General features: G+C 31.7%; 1 protein-coding gene across 1 annotated transcript; it reads right to left on the bottom strand.

The window, feature by feature from the left end:
* Window positions 1-354: 354 nt before the first annotated feature.
* On the bottom strand, window positions 355-1,902 carry LOC139848171 (O-fucosyltransferase 23). Its single transcript, XM_071837902.1, has one exon. The coding sequence runs from the start codon at window positions 1,734-1,736 to the stop codon at window positions 474-476; it is 1,263 nt and encodes a 420-aa protein (XP_071694003.1). The 5' UTR covers window positions 1,737-1,902; the 3' UTR covers window positions 355-473.
* Window positions 1,903-13,305: the final 11,403 nt, after the last annotated feature.

Genomic DNA, 13,305 nt, shown 5'->3' with positions numbered 1-13,305 from the left:
GAATATTTATGGGGACATAACGCAGCCACCTTATATCTACATGACTATATCTATGTAAAGTATACTGAAGTACATTTATATGTCAGATTACCAAATCCAACTTGCTACTCCTGGACTTATATCAATATAACGTTTGTAACTTTAATAAAGATACAATAGATGCTTTTAGAAAGTATCTTTAGTACTGACAACTACATCAAATGTCATCGATGTAAACAATACATTATGGAGTACATCATATTTTATAAGTTATAACTATGATAATGAGCAAACAAATAATCCCGATATAAGACATTAAAAATACATGTTCCATAGTTCAGTTACTAGAAACAAATATTGAAGTAATTAAATTAATAAAATATTTTTTGCACACTGTTACATATTAACAAAATATTAACTAACTTTACTCGTGTAACATCTTTAGATTACTATGAAAGAATAAATTTAAATTTTCTAGTGATGAAACAAATATATCAACAAGAGACTTTGTTTGAACCATAACTAATCTCTTGTAAGCTCGAATCCGAGAAATTAGTCATCCATGGCCGCGGGCCTCCAAATTCACCTTCTAAATTATAAGCATACGAAGGCCATCTTACATCGGTTCCACAATGCGAAACGCCCATTTTAATCATCTTTTGAGTTCTCTCAAGAACCAAAAGGCTCGAAAAAGTGGAATAACTATTGCCAACAAACACATCAGCCTTCAAGCAAACTTCATAATCGATAGCCGCTTGAATCAAGTATGGATACTTGTCGTAAATATCAACAACCCCTAATCGTTGTTTGTCAACCGGATGCATACCTTGTTTCCAACCATTCAAGATCGAGTCGTCCTCAAGTAGTTCATTAGCCACCGCTAGATAAAGAATAGTTGGAGATCGAAGGCCCGATATGTTTGCAACTCGAGATGTAATTTCATCTTTACTACTACAAATATCGGAAAGGTTTGATCTTTGTTCTCTTTTTTTACAATGCATCATCCAATCCTTTTCGATTCTCATATGAATCGCAACATATGATGTTTCATTCGAAGAAACCACACTCTTTAAATTACTACCTAACTCTCTAATCTTCGACACAACTTTACTAGCTTCGTTTGAGAATTCATCGACTAAAACTAAACACTCAAACACTTTAGCGTAATCACTAACGGGCCAATGATCATGCCACAAAAACGGATTCTTTCCAACTACACGAATAGTTTCATACACATCAAAATCTTGTTTGCTAAACTCATTTAGTTGATCAAGATCTTTTTCGATTGTCCATCTCCTACCACTTCCCTTTTGGAGCTCGATTAAGTCACTTTGATTCGTGAGATCCGAATATCGACTTAGTTTAACAAATCCATTACAAAGGGAATTAAATTTCTCAAAGTTGAATACTTTATCGAATGAAATAGGTTGTAATTGATCGATTTCTTTGTAAAACAAAGATGCACTTAAACTAGGCATTAGAAGAGATCTATTTAACATTCTTGCGGTTAAACAAGCTCGTGCGAACGCAATCTTTTGATTGTTTAATCCCCAAACAATTTGAGGTACTTCCAAGAACTTCATTCTTACATCCTTCGATTTCAACGACTCGAATTCGCCGTTTTTAGACCCACCAAAGGCAAAGGAATTGGGAAGTAATATAGTTCTCATGATCATAACCATTACAAGCAAGAATACACATATTGAAACTAAATTATTCACATGGAACTTACAAAATCTCAACTTTAATAAGTCCATTAGAAAATTAAACTTATGAAACGAATATAATTAAAAACCCATCTCAATTGAGCACAATTCACTTCATAAAATTGAAATTAAAAAACAGGGTTTTGAGGTTTTGAATCAAAATTAGATACAAACTCAATTGAATTTAATAGTATACATACGTTACCTGACTTGATGATTATGAATAGATCTCTGAATTGAATTCAATTTGATAAAATTGTTCAATCTGTTTCTCTCAAACAGTTAAAGAAAAACATATACAGAGGTGTGTATTGGAATGAAAAAATTAATGAAATTGAGTGAAATTAAAGAACCAAATGACCCGATCTGGATAGAATTCTAAAGAATTTCTTTCGATTTAATGAAGTTTGATCGGATCGATTAAAAAAGATGAAGAATTATGAGAATTTTGGGAAGAGAAAAAAAAGGGAGAAAACAGAGTGCATGGAAAAAGAACAGAGAAGACAAAAATAATTAAATGTTATTTTCAGCTTAAAAGTAGTTCAATAAAGAACATATATTCATCACGATCTAGACAACCTGTTTTGTTTCATTAATTTTTTTTTAATATACTAATCGTTTCTAATAATTATAAAGTAGACTACTACGGAGCATGAGTTTATACTTAACTTTATTTAATAATTTAATAATAATAATATTATTAATATTAATATTAACGTGCAATTATTATGATAATATAATTAGTTATAAGTGGTCAAAGTTGAGAAAGTTTACGCGTGGAGTTTAAAGCCTTGAAACCGGCTGCAATTTAGAGCCAAGTTGGTAAATTATAAATGTGATGGACCAATTAAAATTGAAGAACACCTCGATTATTGTTTATTTTTTGTATATATTCAAAATTCATATATATATTTTAATTTTAATTATAATTAAAGGTATGTTATAATCCCGTGACACCCTGCTTAAAATTCGTTACCTCAAATGGACGGGAAATTAGGTATGCTTTTAAAAGTCACATGAAACTTTATATACTTTAGACTTTAGTACATGATTTTATATCTAACCATTTTAGAGATAGACCCGTTCTCAATATAATGCGGAGAAACCCCTTCTTAATAAAACACACCATATGTTATAATTCAGTAGGCTTATAACTACCTTTAGTGGTTTGATTCTTGATGTTATAATTCAGTAGGCTTATAACTACCTTTAGTGATTTGATTCTTGATTTAGAATACTAATAATGAAGTGTAAGAACAAAAATGATAATGGAGAGAAAGAAAGAAACACTTTGTAAGTGTGAGAAATGGTGCCATTTTAATGCTTGCATTCATGAGTATTTATAGCCTAAAATCTCAATATAAAAATACATACTTTGTGTACCAAAATTGACTATATGTATACACCAAAATTGACTATCCATATCTATATTATTATTATTATTATAACACTCCCCCTTGGATAGCAATTTTATTTTGTTGAAGATCAACTATAAATTACTGCCTCGTTAAAAACCTTGCTAAAGAAAACCCAGTGGGAAAAAACTTTAGCTAAGGGAAAAAGAGTGCAGCATGGAGTTGACTCCCCCTCAAGTAGACATCGCTTCAGCTGTTACATCTTTTGAACATGTCTCATGCCAATGTTATGAACGTGTGTTCTGAAAATAGCAGTTGGAAGTGCTTTCGTGAAAAGATCAGCAGAGTTTTTGCTAGATTGCACATATCTCATTTCAATCTGGTTGTCCTTAATGAGATTTTGAGTGTATGAGAAGAATCTAGGTGGTATGTGTTTTGTTCGGTCACTTTTGATATACCCTTCTTTCATCTGTGCTATGCAAGCTGCATTATCTTCATAGATAGTTGTTGGACTTTTATCGCGTTCTAGTCCACAAGAATCAGTAATGAGTTGTGTCATTGATCTCAACCAAAAACATTCTCGAGTAGCTTCATGTAATGCAATCACTTCGGCATGATTTGACGATGTAGCAACAAGTGTTTGTTTTTGAGAACGCCATGATATTGCAGTACCTCCATTTAGGAATACATATCCAGTTTGAGATTTAGCTTTATGTGGATCAGATAAATAACCTGCATCTGCATAACCAACCAAATCTTGTTTTGATTCGTTAGAATAAAATAATCCTAAATCAGTAGTTCCTCGAAGGTATCGAAATATGTGTTTGATCCCATTCCAGTGTCTTTTGGTAGGAGCAGAGCTGAACCTTGCCAACAAATTAACTGCAAAAGAAATGTCAGGTCTTGTACAATTTGTAAGATACATAAGAGCTCCAATTGCACTAAGATATGGTACTTCTGGTCCAAGAATGTCTTCTTGATCTTCACATGGACGAAATGGATCAGCTTCAACATTGAGTGATCTAACAACCATAGGAGTACTTAATGGTTTTGCCTTGTCCATATTGAAACGTTTCAAAATCTTTTCAGTATATGTTGTTTGATGTACAAGTAAACCATTAGGCATATGCTCAATTTGTAAACCAAGGCAATACTTGGTTTTTCCGAGATCTTTCATTTCAAATTCTTTCTTTAGAAGTTGAATGGTTTCATGGATCTCTTTATTTGTACCTATGATGTTAAGATCATCAACATAAACAGCTATGATCACATATCCGGATGTTGTTTTCTTAATGAAAACACAAGGGCAAGTAAGATTATTTGTATACCCTTTGCTTATCAAGTAATCACTTAATCGGTTATACCACATACGTCCCGATTGTTTTAACCCATATAAAGATCTTTGTAATTTAATCGAATACATTTCTTTGGGTTTTGCATTTGATGCTTCTGGTACCTTAAATCCTTCAGGTATCTTCATATATATATCACTATCAAGTGATCCATATAGATAAGCAGTCACAACATCCATGAGATGCATTTCTAAATTTTTAGAAACTGCCAGACTGATTAAGTACCTAAAAGTAATTGCATCCATAACAGGAGAATAAGTTTCTTCATAATCAATTCCCGGTCTTTGAGAAAAACCTTGAGCTACAAGTCTAGCTTTATACCTTGTAACTTCATTTTTCTCATTTCTTTTTCGGACAAAAATCCATCTGTATCCTACAGGTTTCACATCTTTAGGAGTGAGAATGATGGATCCGAAAACTTTTCTTTTATTGAGTGATTCTAATTCAGCTCGTATTGCTTCTTTCCATTGAGCCCAATCATGTCTATTTTGACATTCAATCATAGATGTTGGTTCTGGATCATCATCATTATTCATGATGTCATATGCAACATTAAATGAAAATTTCTCATCAAGATTTTTCATTTCATTTCGGTTCCATAATATTTTTGAATATGCATAATTGATTGCAATTTCTGTATTGACATCATCAATCTCCTCTGCAGTAGGAGTACTGATTTGTGGTTCTTCTTGAACACTTTCTTTTACTTCATTATCAGCTGATTTTCTTTTTCGAGGATTTTTATCCTTTGAACCGATTGGTCTTCCACGTTTCTGACGTGGCAAAGATTCATGAGTGACGTTATTGCCAGCTTTTGGAATTTCAATTCGAGCTGGAGTATTTACTGCTGGTATATATGATTTTGTCACCGTTTTTGTATCTGTAAATGCATCAGGCAATTGATTTGCAAGTTCTTGTATATGCATTATCTTTTGAACTTCTGTCTCGCATTCTTTTGTGCGAGGATCAAGATACTTTAATTGAGGTTCACACCATGAAACATCATTTTCTTTATTTTTCATTTCTCCCCCTAATCTAGGGAACAATGTTTCATTAAAATGACAATCAGCAAAACGTGCTGTAAAAACGTCACCTGTCATAGGTTCAATATACCTTAATATTGAAGATGTTTCATATCCAACATATATTCCCAACCTCCTTTGAGGACCCATTTTTGTACGTTGTGGTGTCGCAATTGGAACATACACTGCACAACCAAATGTTCTAAGATGGGAAATATTTGGCTCTTGACCAAAAGCAAGTTGTAGGGGGGAATATTTATGACTTGCACTTGGTCTGATGCGAATCAATGCAGCAGCATGTAAAATTGCATGACCCCATATAGATACAGGGAGTTTTGTTCTCATTATCAATGGTCTAGCGATTAACTGTAAACGTTTAATCAATGACTCGGCTAAACCATTTTGTGTATGCACATGAGCAACAGAATGTTCAACAACAATTCCTATAGACATGCAATAGTCATTAAATGCTTGAGATGTAAATTCACCAGCATTATCAAGTCTCACCCTTTTAATGGTGTAATCAGGAAAATGAGCTCTCAATTTAATAATTTGGGCAAGAAATTTTGCAAATGCCACATTACGGCTTGATAACAGACAAACATGAGACCATCTGCTAGATGCGTCTATTAGAACCATGAAATATCTAAATGGTCCACATGGTGGATGAATTGGTCCACATATATCACCTTGAATTCTTTCAAGAAACATTGGTGATTCTTTCTCAACCTTAAGTGGTGAGGGTCTAGTTATCAATTTTCCAAGAGAGCAAGATGTACATGGAACCATTGTATCATGATGGATTTTTCTATCCTTTAGTGGATGTCCATGAGTACATTCAATAATCCTTTTCATCATTGTTGATCCTGGATGGCCTAATCTGTTATGCCATAAACTGAATACACCAGGATCAATATATTTTTCGTTAACTACCATATGTATTTCTGGTACATTTATATGTGTATAATGTAATCCAGAACTAAGTCTTGGCAGTTTTTCAACCACATGACTCTTGTCAGTGATACTTAAATATTTCTCATTTTCTGTTGTCACTGACTGATAATCATACCCGTTAAGGTATATGTCGGAGAAACTCAATAAATTTCTGCTTGACTTGGGAGAAAATAAGGCATCATTTATTAAAAATTTTGTACCATTTGGTAGTATGAAATTTGCCTTTCCTATCCCTTTTATCAAGTTAGCAGGTCCTGATATTGTATGTATAGTTCCTTCCGTTGGTTTTAGATCAATAAAATATTTCTCGGATTTAAGTATAGTGTGTGTAGTTCCACTGTCTGCTATACAGAGATCTCCACCACTTGATTGATGTTGTATTCCAGCAAAATTCATATTGAACTTCATATATAAGAAATAAATAGTGAGTACATTAATATTACACAATATTTTAAACGCAAATAGATAGTACTGAAACATTTAGCAAACATAATGACAAAGACAGACGATATTAAATCGTTTATTTTTCAAAAGACACACAACTTAAACATTCAAGAAATCTTCATATAAATCAGATGGTTTCTCAGTGACTGTTGGATCAATATTATCCACAAAATTTACTTCCTTTTCTTTACCTTTCAGCGAATCCTGATACATCTTAACAAGATGTTTAGATGTTCGGCAAGTATTAGCCCAGTGGCCCATTCTACCACATCTGTAGCAAGATTCTTCAGAATTTTTAGAAGAATTTTCTTCAACATCTTGTTTAATGGGCTTGTTTTGTGGTTGATATTTATATTTTCGTGGATTACTATTTCTTTGACCACCACGGCCACGACCACGACCACGTCCACGCCCATTACCATTACCATAAGGATGGTTTCTACCATAGTTATGGCTTTTGGCATGATGATGGTGATGGTTATTATAACCACGACCTTGCCCGCGTCCTTGTCCCTGTTTATAATTATTTGCAGTATTTGCTTCAGGGATTGCAAGTGTACCAGTAGGACGGGATTGCTGATTTTTCATTAATAGCTCATCATTTTGCTCTGCAACTAAGAGATATGAATTAAGTTCAGGATATGTTTTGAACTTTAGCATTCTCAAATTTCTTTGCACTGTGATGTTTGCGGCATTCATTGTGGAGAAAGTTTTCTCCATCATGTCTGCATCACTAATTTCATGTCCACAGAATTTAAGTTGTGAACATGTATTATACAGAGCTGAGCTGTATTCATTTACTTTCTTAAAGTCTTGGAACCTTAATGTTCTCCATTGTTCCATTGCAGCTGGAAGTAAAATTTCTCTTTGATTATTGAATCTGCTTTTGAGACCTTCCCATAAAACATGGGGATCTTCTACAGTCACATAATTATTTTGTAAGCATTCATCAATATGTTGATGAATAAAGCAACATGCCGTAGCTTGTTCTTTTTCAGAACAAGTGTTGTTTTCATTTATGGTTTCAAGAATGCCCATTGATTTAAGATGCATTTTTACTTTTATAACCCATGGCATGTAGTTGTTTCCAGTTGATTCTAAAGGAGTAAATTTAAGCTTTTCCAGATTCGACATTTTCTATTATCAAAAATTAAAACAAACATCATGATAAATTAGAGTCAATTTATATTCATAAGTATATAAACATTAAACATAAATTTAATATAACATAAATGATAAGTAGGTGACAGTGTCGACCATGTGTAAGCAATCATAAATAAATGTTATATAACAAAAATATAAATATTAGTAAACATAAATGAAAATTTGGCGACAGTGTCGACCATATATTTTTTCAGGTGGTATAACCGACCTATATCATTCTGGTGGTATAACCGACCATATATCATTTTGGTGGTATAACCGACCATATATCATTTTGGTGGTATAACCGACCATATATCATTCTGGTGGTATAACCGACCATATATCATTTTGGTGGCAGAGCCAACCATATTTAGTATTAAGATTATCGTGCTGATAACGTGTTATAATTCAGTAGGCTTATAACTACCTTTAGTGGTTTGATTCTTGATGTTATAATTCAGTAGGCTTATAACTACCTTTAGTGATTTGATTCTTGATTTAGAATACTAATAATGAAGTGTAAGAACAAAAATGATAATGGAGAGAAAGAAAGAAACACTTTGTAAGTGTGAGAAATGGTGCCATTTTAATGCTTGCATTCATGAGTATTTATAGCCTAAAATCTCAATATAAAAATACATACTTTGTGTACCAAAATTGACTATATGTATACACCAAAATTGACTATCCATATCTATATTATTATTATTATTATAACACCATAGTTTTTTTTTTTATTTTTTTTTTTTTTTTTTTTTAAACAACGATTAGGAACAAATCATGGGACCCACAACCAAAAGATAACGCAGTCAACTGGAAAAATCCTCATGAGATTCGAACGCAAACCTCAATATACCACTAAACAAGACGCACAAGTAGTATATTTTTTACTCACAACGAAACTCGAACTTATAACCTTAAGGTTAACGAGTCTCCTTAAAACCGGATGCAATTTAACAAAATTTCGAAACAAATCTTTACATTTTTAGACTTAAAAAAGTTTAGTTATATATATAACTTTTCTTAGTTTAATAGTTTTCCTTTTTTTTTTTCAAAAATAATAATGGAAACTTTTATATAAACATGACATTTTTAAAAAGAAAACTTCATCAATCGAAGATATAAAAGAGCCAATTCGAGAAACTCGTACCTGAAAGCAACAACCATATATATAACTATCTATAACCGAATATAATCAACCCTAAAAATCAAACATGCCACCGAAACAAAACAAATGAAGCATTAACGAAACAAACCAACCTAATGAATCAATCAAACTAAACTAATAAAGTTAAAAGACATCAACACAAATATAGCTAGCAAAATCAACGACCAAAAGGATCACTTTTTTCAACTTTCCATATACCGTCTTGCGCATGATCTTCTTACCCAACCGATTAACCATCTTATAGGATAACACATTTGAAGAACCATCACGACCAAGATTGTCAGTGATGGTTCTAACAAACTACGGTCAACGAGATTTTGTAAGAAATCTTCACAATTTGAGACAATGTTCCCCGACTGAAGAGGTACAAACATGTCCGTCACCAAGAGATCCTTTAAAATGATTTTGCACCGCATCTCCAAAGTTCAAGTCGTCAACGTTGTCGCGCAACTTAAGAGAATTTGATTTCGTTATTTACCACCCCTTATTATGTGAACAATGAACATCTTTGCCACCACAATAACGCAATCCAGCGACTTTCGATCTCATCTTGCCATCCCTAACCTTGACCATCACTATTATTAGCATCAAACTCCACTGTACCTAATTATTAGCCATTTTTTTTATTTTAAATTAGTTTAATAGTTATATAAAATAAAAAATGGCTAATAATTTGACATAAAAATAGAACCACTGGATCATTATTTGAAGTAAAGTAAATAAACTACACATTCTACCTCCACTAGTCCACTTGATGGCTACTACAACCTTGTTACCAAACAATAACCTTTATATTTATATTTATTATATTTAATATTTATTTATGTATAATATATTTATATATTATATATTATATTATATATTATATATATACTTTATACTCTGATCACAATCAAAGATTTATGGTATGCATTCGATGAATATTATAACGTACAACTTGCACCTCGACCAATTATCTTCTAGTCTTTTAGCCGAAAATGAACTACATCAATAGTGAACTATCAATTTGAATCTTCAGTCATACGGAGTAATAATCCAGAATGGTCTATTAAGAACTCCGATAACTCGATAAGTAACGACTTTTAGATAACTCTTGTGACATAGTGTTTGGTCATATGTTTATTATTTCTAATTAATCTAATATGGGCACGTCACGTGAATTGTGATGGTGTGGCTTTAAATCTGACCGGTTATAATTAAGTTGTCGAATATATGTGTCATTTTAGTTATGCACTTAGAATACACTGGATTTAGTGTTAAGCTTAACACTGAGGCCAAAACACGAGAAATCGTTTAGTGTTAAATTTCAGTGTCCAATTCATTATTTAATTGTTTTTTTTAATATTACTCCGTATTATTTAAGAAAACGAAGAAGAAAGAAAAGATAAAAAAAAAAGATAAAAAAAGAACACTGCATTTGGCATGTAACGGTGGATGGCGACGGTAGTTTAACGCCGGGACGGAGTGGCTGGCGTCGACATCCCCGTCATTAAAATTGGGCGATGGCGAAAAACTTGAACAACTCCTGGTGCTCTTAAGCTTCCATTTAAAAATGGCGAGTTCAACCAGTTTTTATGTCTTCTTTTCTTTACAACATTTTTTCCCCATTCTTTACAACTTTAGTAGCTGCATTTTTTCATTTCGTTATTTTTGAAGTGACGAATTAACTTACTAAAATCACCGACCAAAAGAAAAAAAATTCCCCATTTTCTTTACAACATATTTACCCCTTTCTTTACAACATTTGTTTACTTCATTTTCCATTTCGCAAACCGAACAAAAACACCGATCGATAACCGACTAAAACCACCCCGCATCGAATCGCGAGTTTGTTTTCTTCGTTAAGTGTCAAAAGTTGATAATTTACTTAGAATCAATTCAATTAAAAACAATGTTTAATTACCCTGTATAATGTTTGAACAATAACAAGTGCAAAATATAAACAAGCGATATATCAATAATTGTACAATGCATTATAATCTTTGAATACATAAGATACAATTACAATCGTATAACACAAAATGAGCAACTAAAAATTGTGTATAATCTACTATATTTATACTACACAAACTAGATTACAAAAGACGATAACATAGACAATTTGAAATCAACTTACAAACCCATAATATGTGATCTCAATAACTATACTTGAATCCGTCCACAATATTTACTATTTTCACAATCCGACTTTGTAAACGCGCTGCTAACTGTAGACTCTTTTCATAACAAATCCAAGTAAATAGAAAATATGATTTTTTTTCACAAATTTGAAAAACACACCGTGACGACCCGGAAATTTCCGACCAAATTTAAACTTAATCTTTATATGATTCCGACACGATAAGCAAAGTCTGTAATGTTGAGTCTCGAAAAATTTGAAACTATGTTCATATATTCAATTACCTTTTTGACTATGCTCGACGATTCACGAACATTTATGTGTATATAGACATGTATATACAATATATAGCTATAGTAATTGAAAACGTTAACAAAGTATTAGATGTATAATACTTTACATGAACGTATTTATTTCAATATATGTTTAACATATTTATCGAAGGAATTAAAAGATAATCTCAAATGATTGAATTATCAGATACATTATGATATTGTTACGAGTCTTTATGACGAGGTCCACATTGATTTGAGAAATCGTTCTTTATTTAACGGTATTCGGAATAATTGGTAAAGTAATCTACCATTGAGAACAAAGTGTCAAATAACGAAAATTAGACAAAAAGTTAGTGAAGAACTAAATTTCATAATATTCTATTGATTTAGCTCCAAACGTTGGAAAACGTTTTTCGATACGATAGAATTTAATTATTAAAATATTTTTGTTTAAATAACGTAATTTGAATATATATTTTACAAAGTGATAAAATATAATATTAACTTGGTCATAAAACATTTTGATTTAAAAACAATATTATTAAATATACTTTGATAAATAACGAGAAAATGATTTAAAGAAGCAAATGACCAAAACACTCGAAAGTTCAAGATACACTTTGAGTAATATAGTTTATTGATAATTTAAGACTATATTTTGACAAAGGTACAAATCACGAAACGTAAAGCACAAGTTTTCTAAACGTACGAAAGGACGTTCGAAAAACCAGAACCGGGACATAAGTCGAACGTAAACGTACAAGTTATCGGAACTAAAATTACAAGTCAACTATGCACATGAATATAATATATATATATATATATATATATATATATATATATATATATATATATAATTAATATAAATTATATATATTATATATATATAATAATATGTCGACAAACAAGAAAACAAAATAAAATGAGCTGGACCAGCTGGCCATGCGAGTGCATGAGAAATGCACTAAAACCCCATGCACTTGCATGAGCCATGCGAGTGCATGAGAAATGCACTAAAACCCCATGCACTCGCATGGGCATCAGATTCCAAAAATTTGCCTATAAAAGGTCAGTTTCTGCTCGAGTTTTTTTACACAATTTCATATCTCTCTTCTCTATATACATATATATTAAAATTATTATTATTATTATTAATATTATTATTATTATTAAGATTAATATTATTATTAATCTTATAGTTAGGAGTATTATTATTAGTATTATTATACATAAATTATTACGACGAGATTATACCCAAACGATTTCAAAACAAGGTTTTCGAGCGGGATAGAGCTAAGAAAATTATGGGTATTGCTTGGGGGTTATGATCATGAGTCAAAGGTCAACCTAGCGTTTATCATTTCCGTTGCGTCTGCGTACTTTCCTGCAATATTGAATCACAATATTGATACGTGAGCATTCATATCTTATCTTTTATATATTAATAGTGTATCCATGTCTAGTGCTCGAGTATATATGTTTATGCATGCTTGTATACTTTAATTTTGTCGTTAGATAGTTTATGATGAATCACGAATTTGATACATATGCTAATGATATAAAGTATATGATATGCATGTCGTTGGAAAGCTATCGAAAAATTAATAACTTTTCATTTAGAAATCGCGTGATTTCGATGAACGAATTAAAAGATATGGTCAACTGAATTATGTTTGACGTTAATTAAAAATTGTGTTTGAAACTGTAAATTAATATTTAAACAACTTGTCTATGAGATTGATAAATTGGATTTTTAGATATTACTAATCGAGTAAATGAATTTCT

Source organism: Rutidosis leptorrhynchoides, chromosome 5 (genome assembly GCF_046630445.1).
Source record: "Rutidosis leptorrhynchoides isolate AG116_Rl617_1_P2 chromosome 5, CSIRO_AGI_Rlap_v1, whole genome shotgun sequence".
Classification (NCBI taxonomy): Eukaryota; Viridiplantae; Streptophyta; class Magnoliopsida; order Asterales; family Asteraceae; genus Rutidosis; species Rutidosis leptorrhynchoides.
This window is presented reverse-complemented; position numbering and strand designations above follow the sequence as displayed.

What these genes read in the sequence shown, in the direction of transcription:
- LOC139848171 (XM_071837902.1), bottom strand. Translation starts at nt 1,736, where the DNA reads ATGGACTTATTAAAGTTGAGATTTTGTAAGTTCCATGTGAATAATTTA.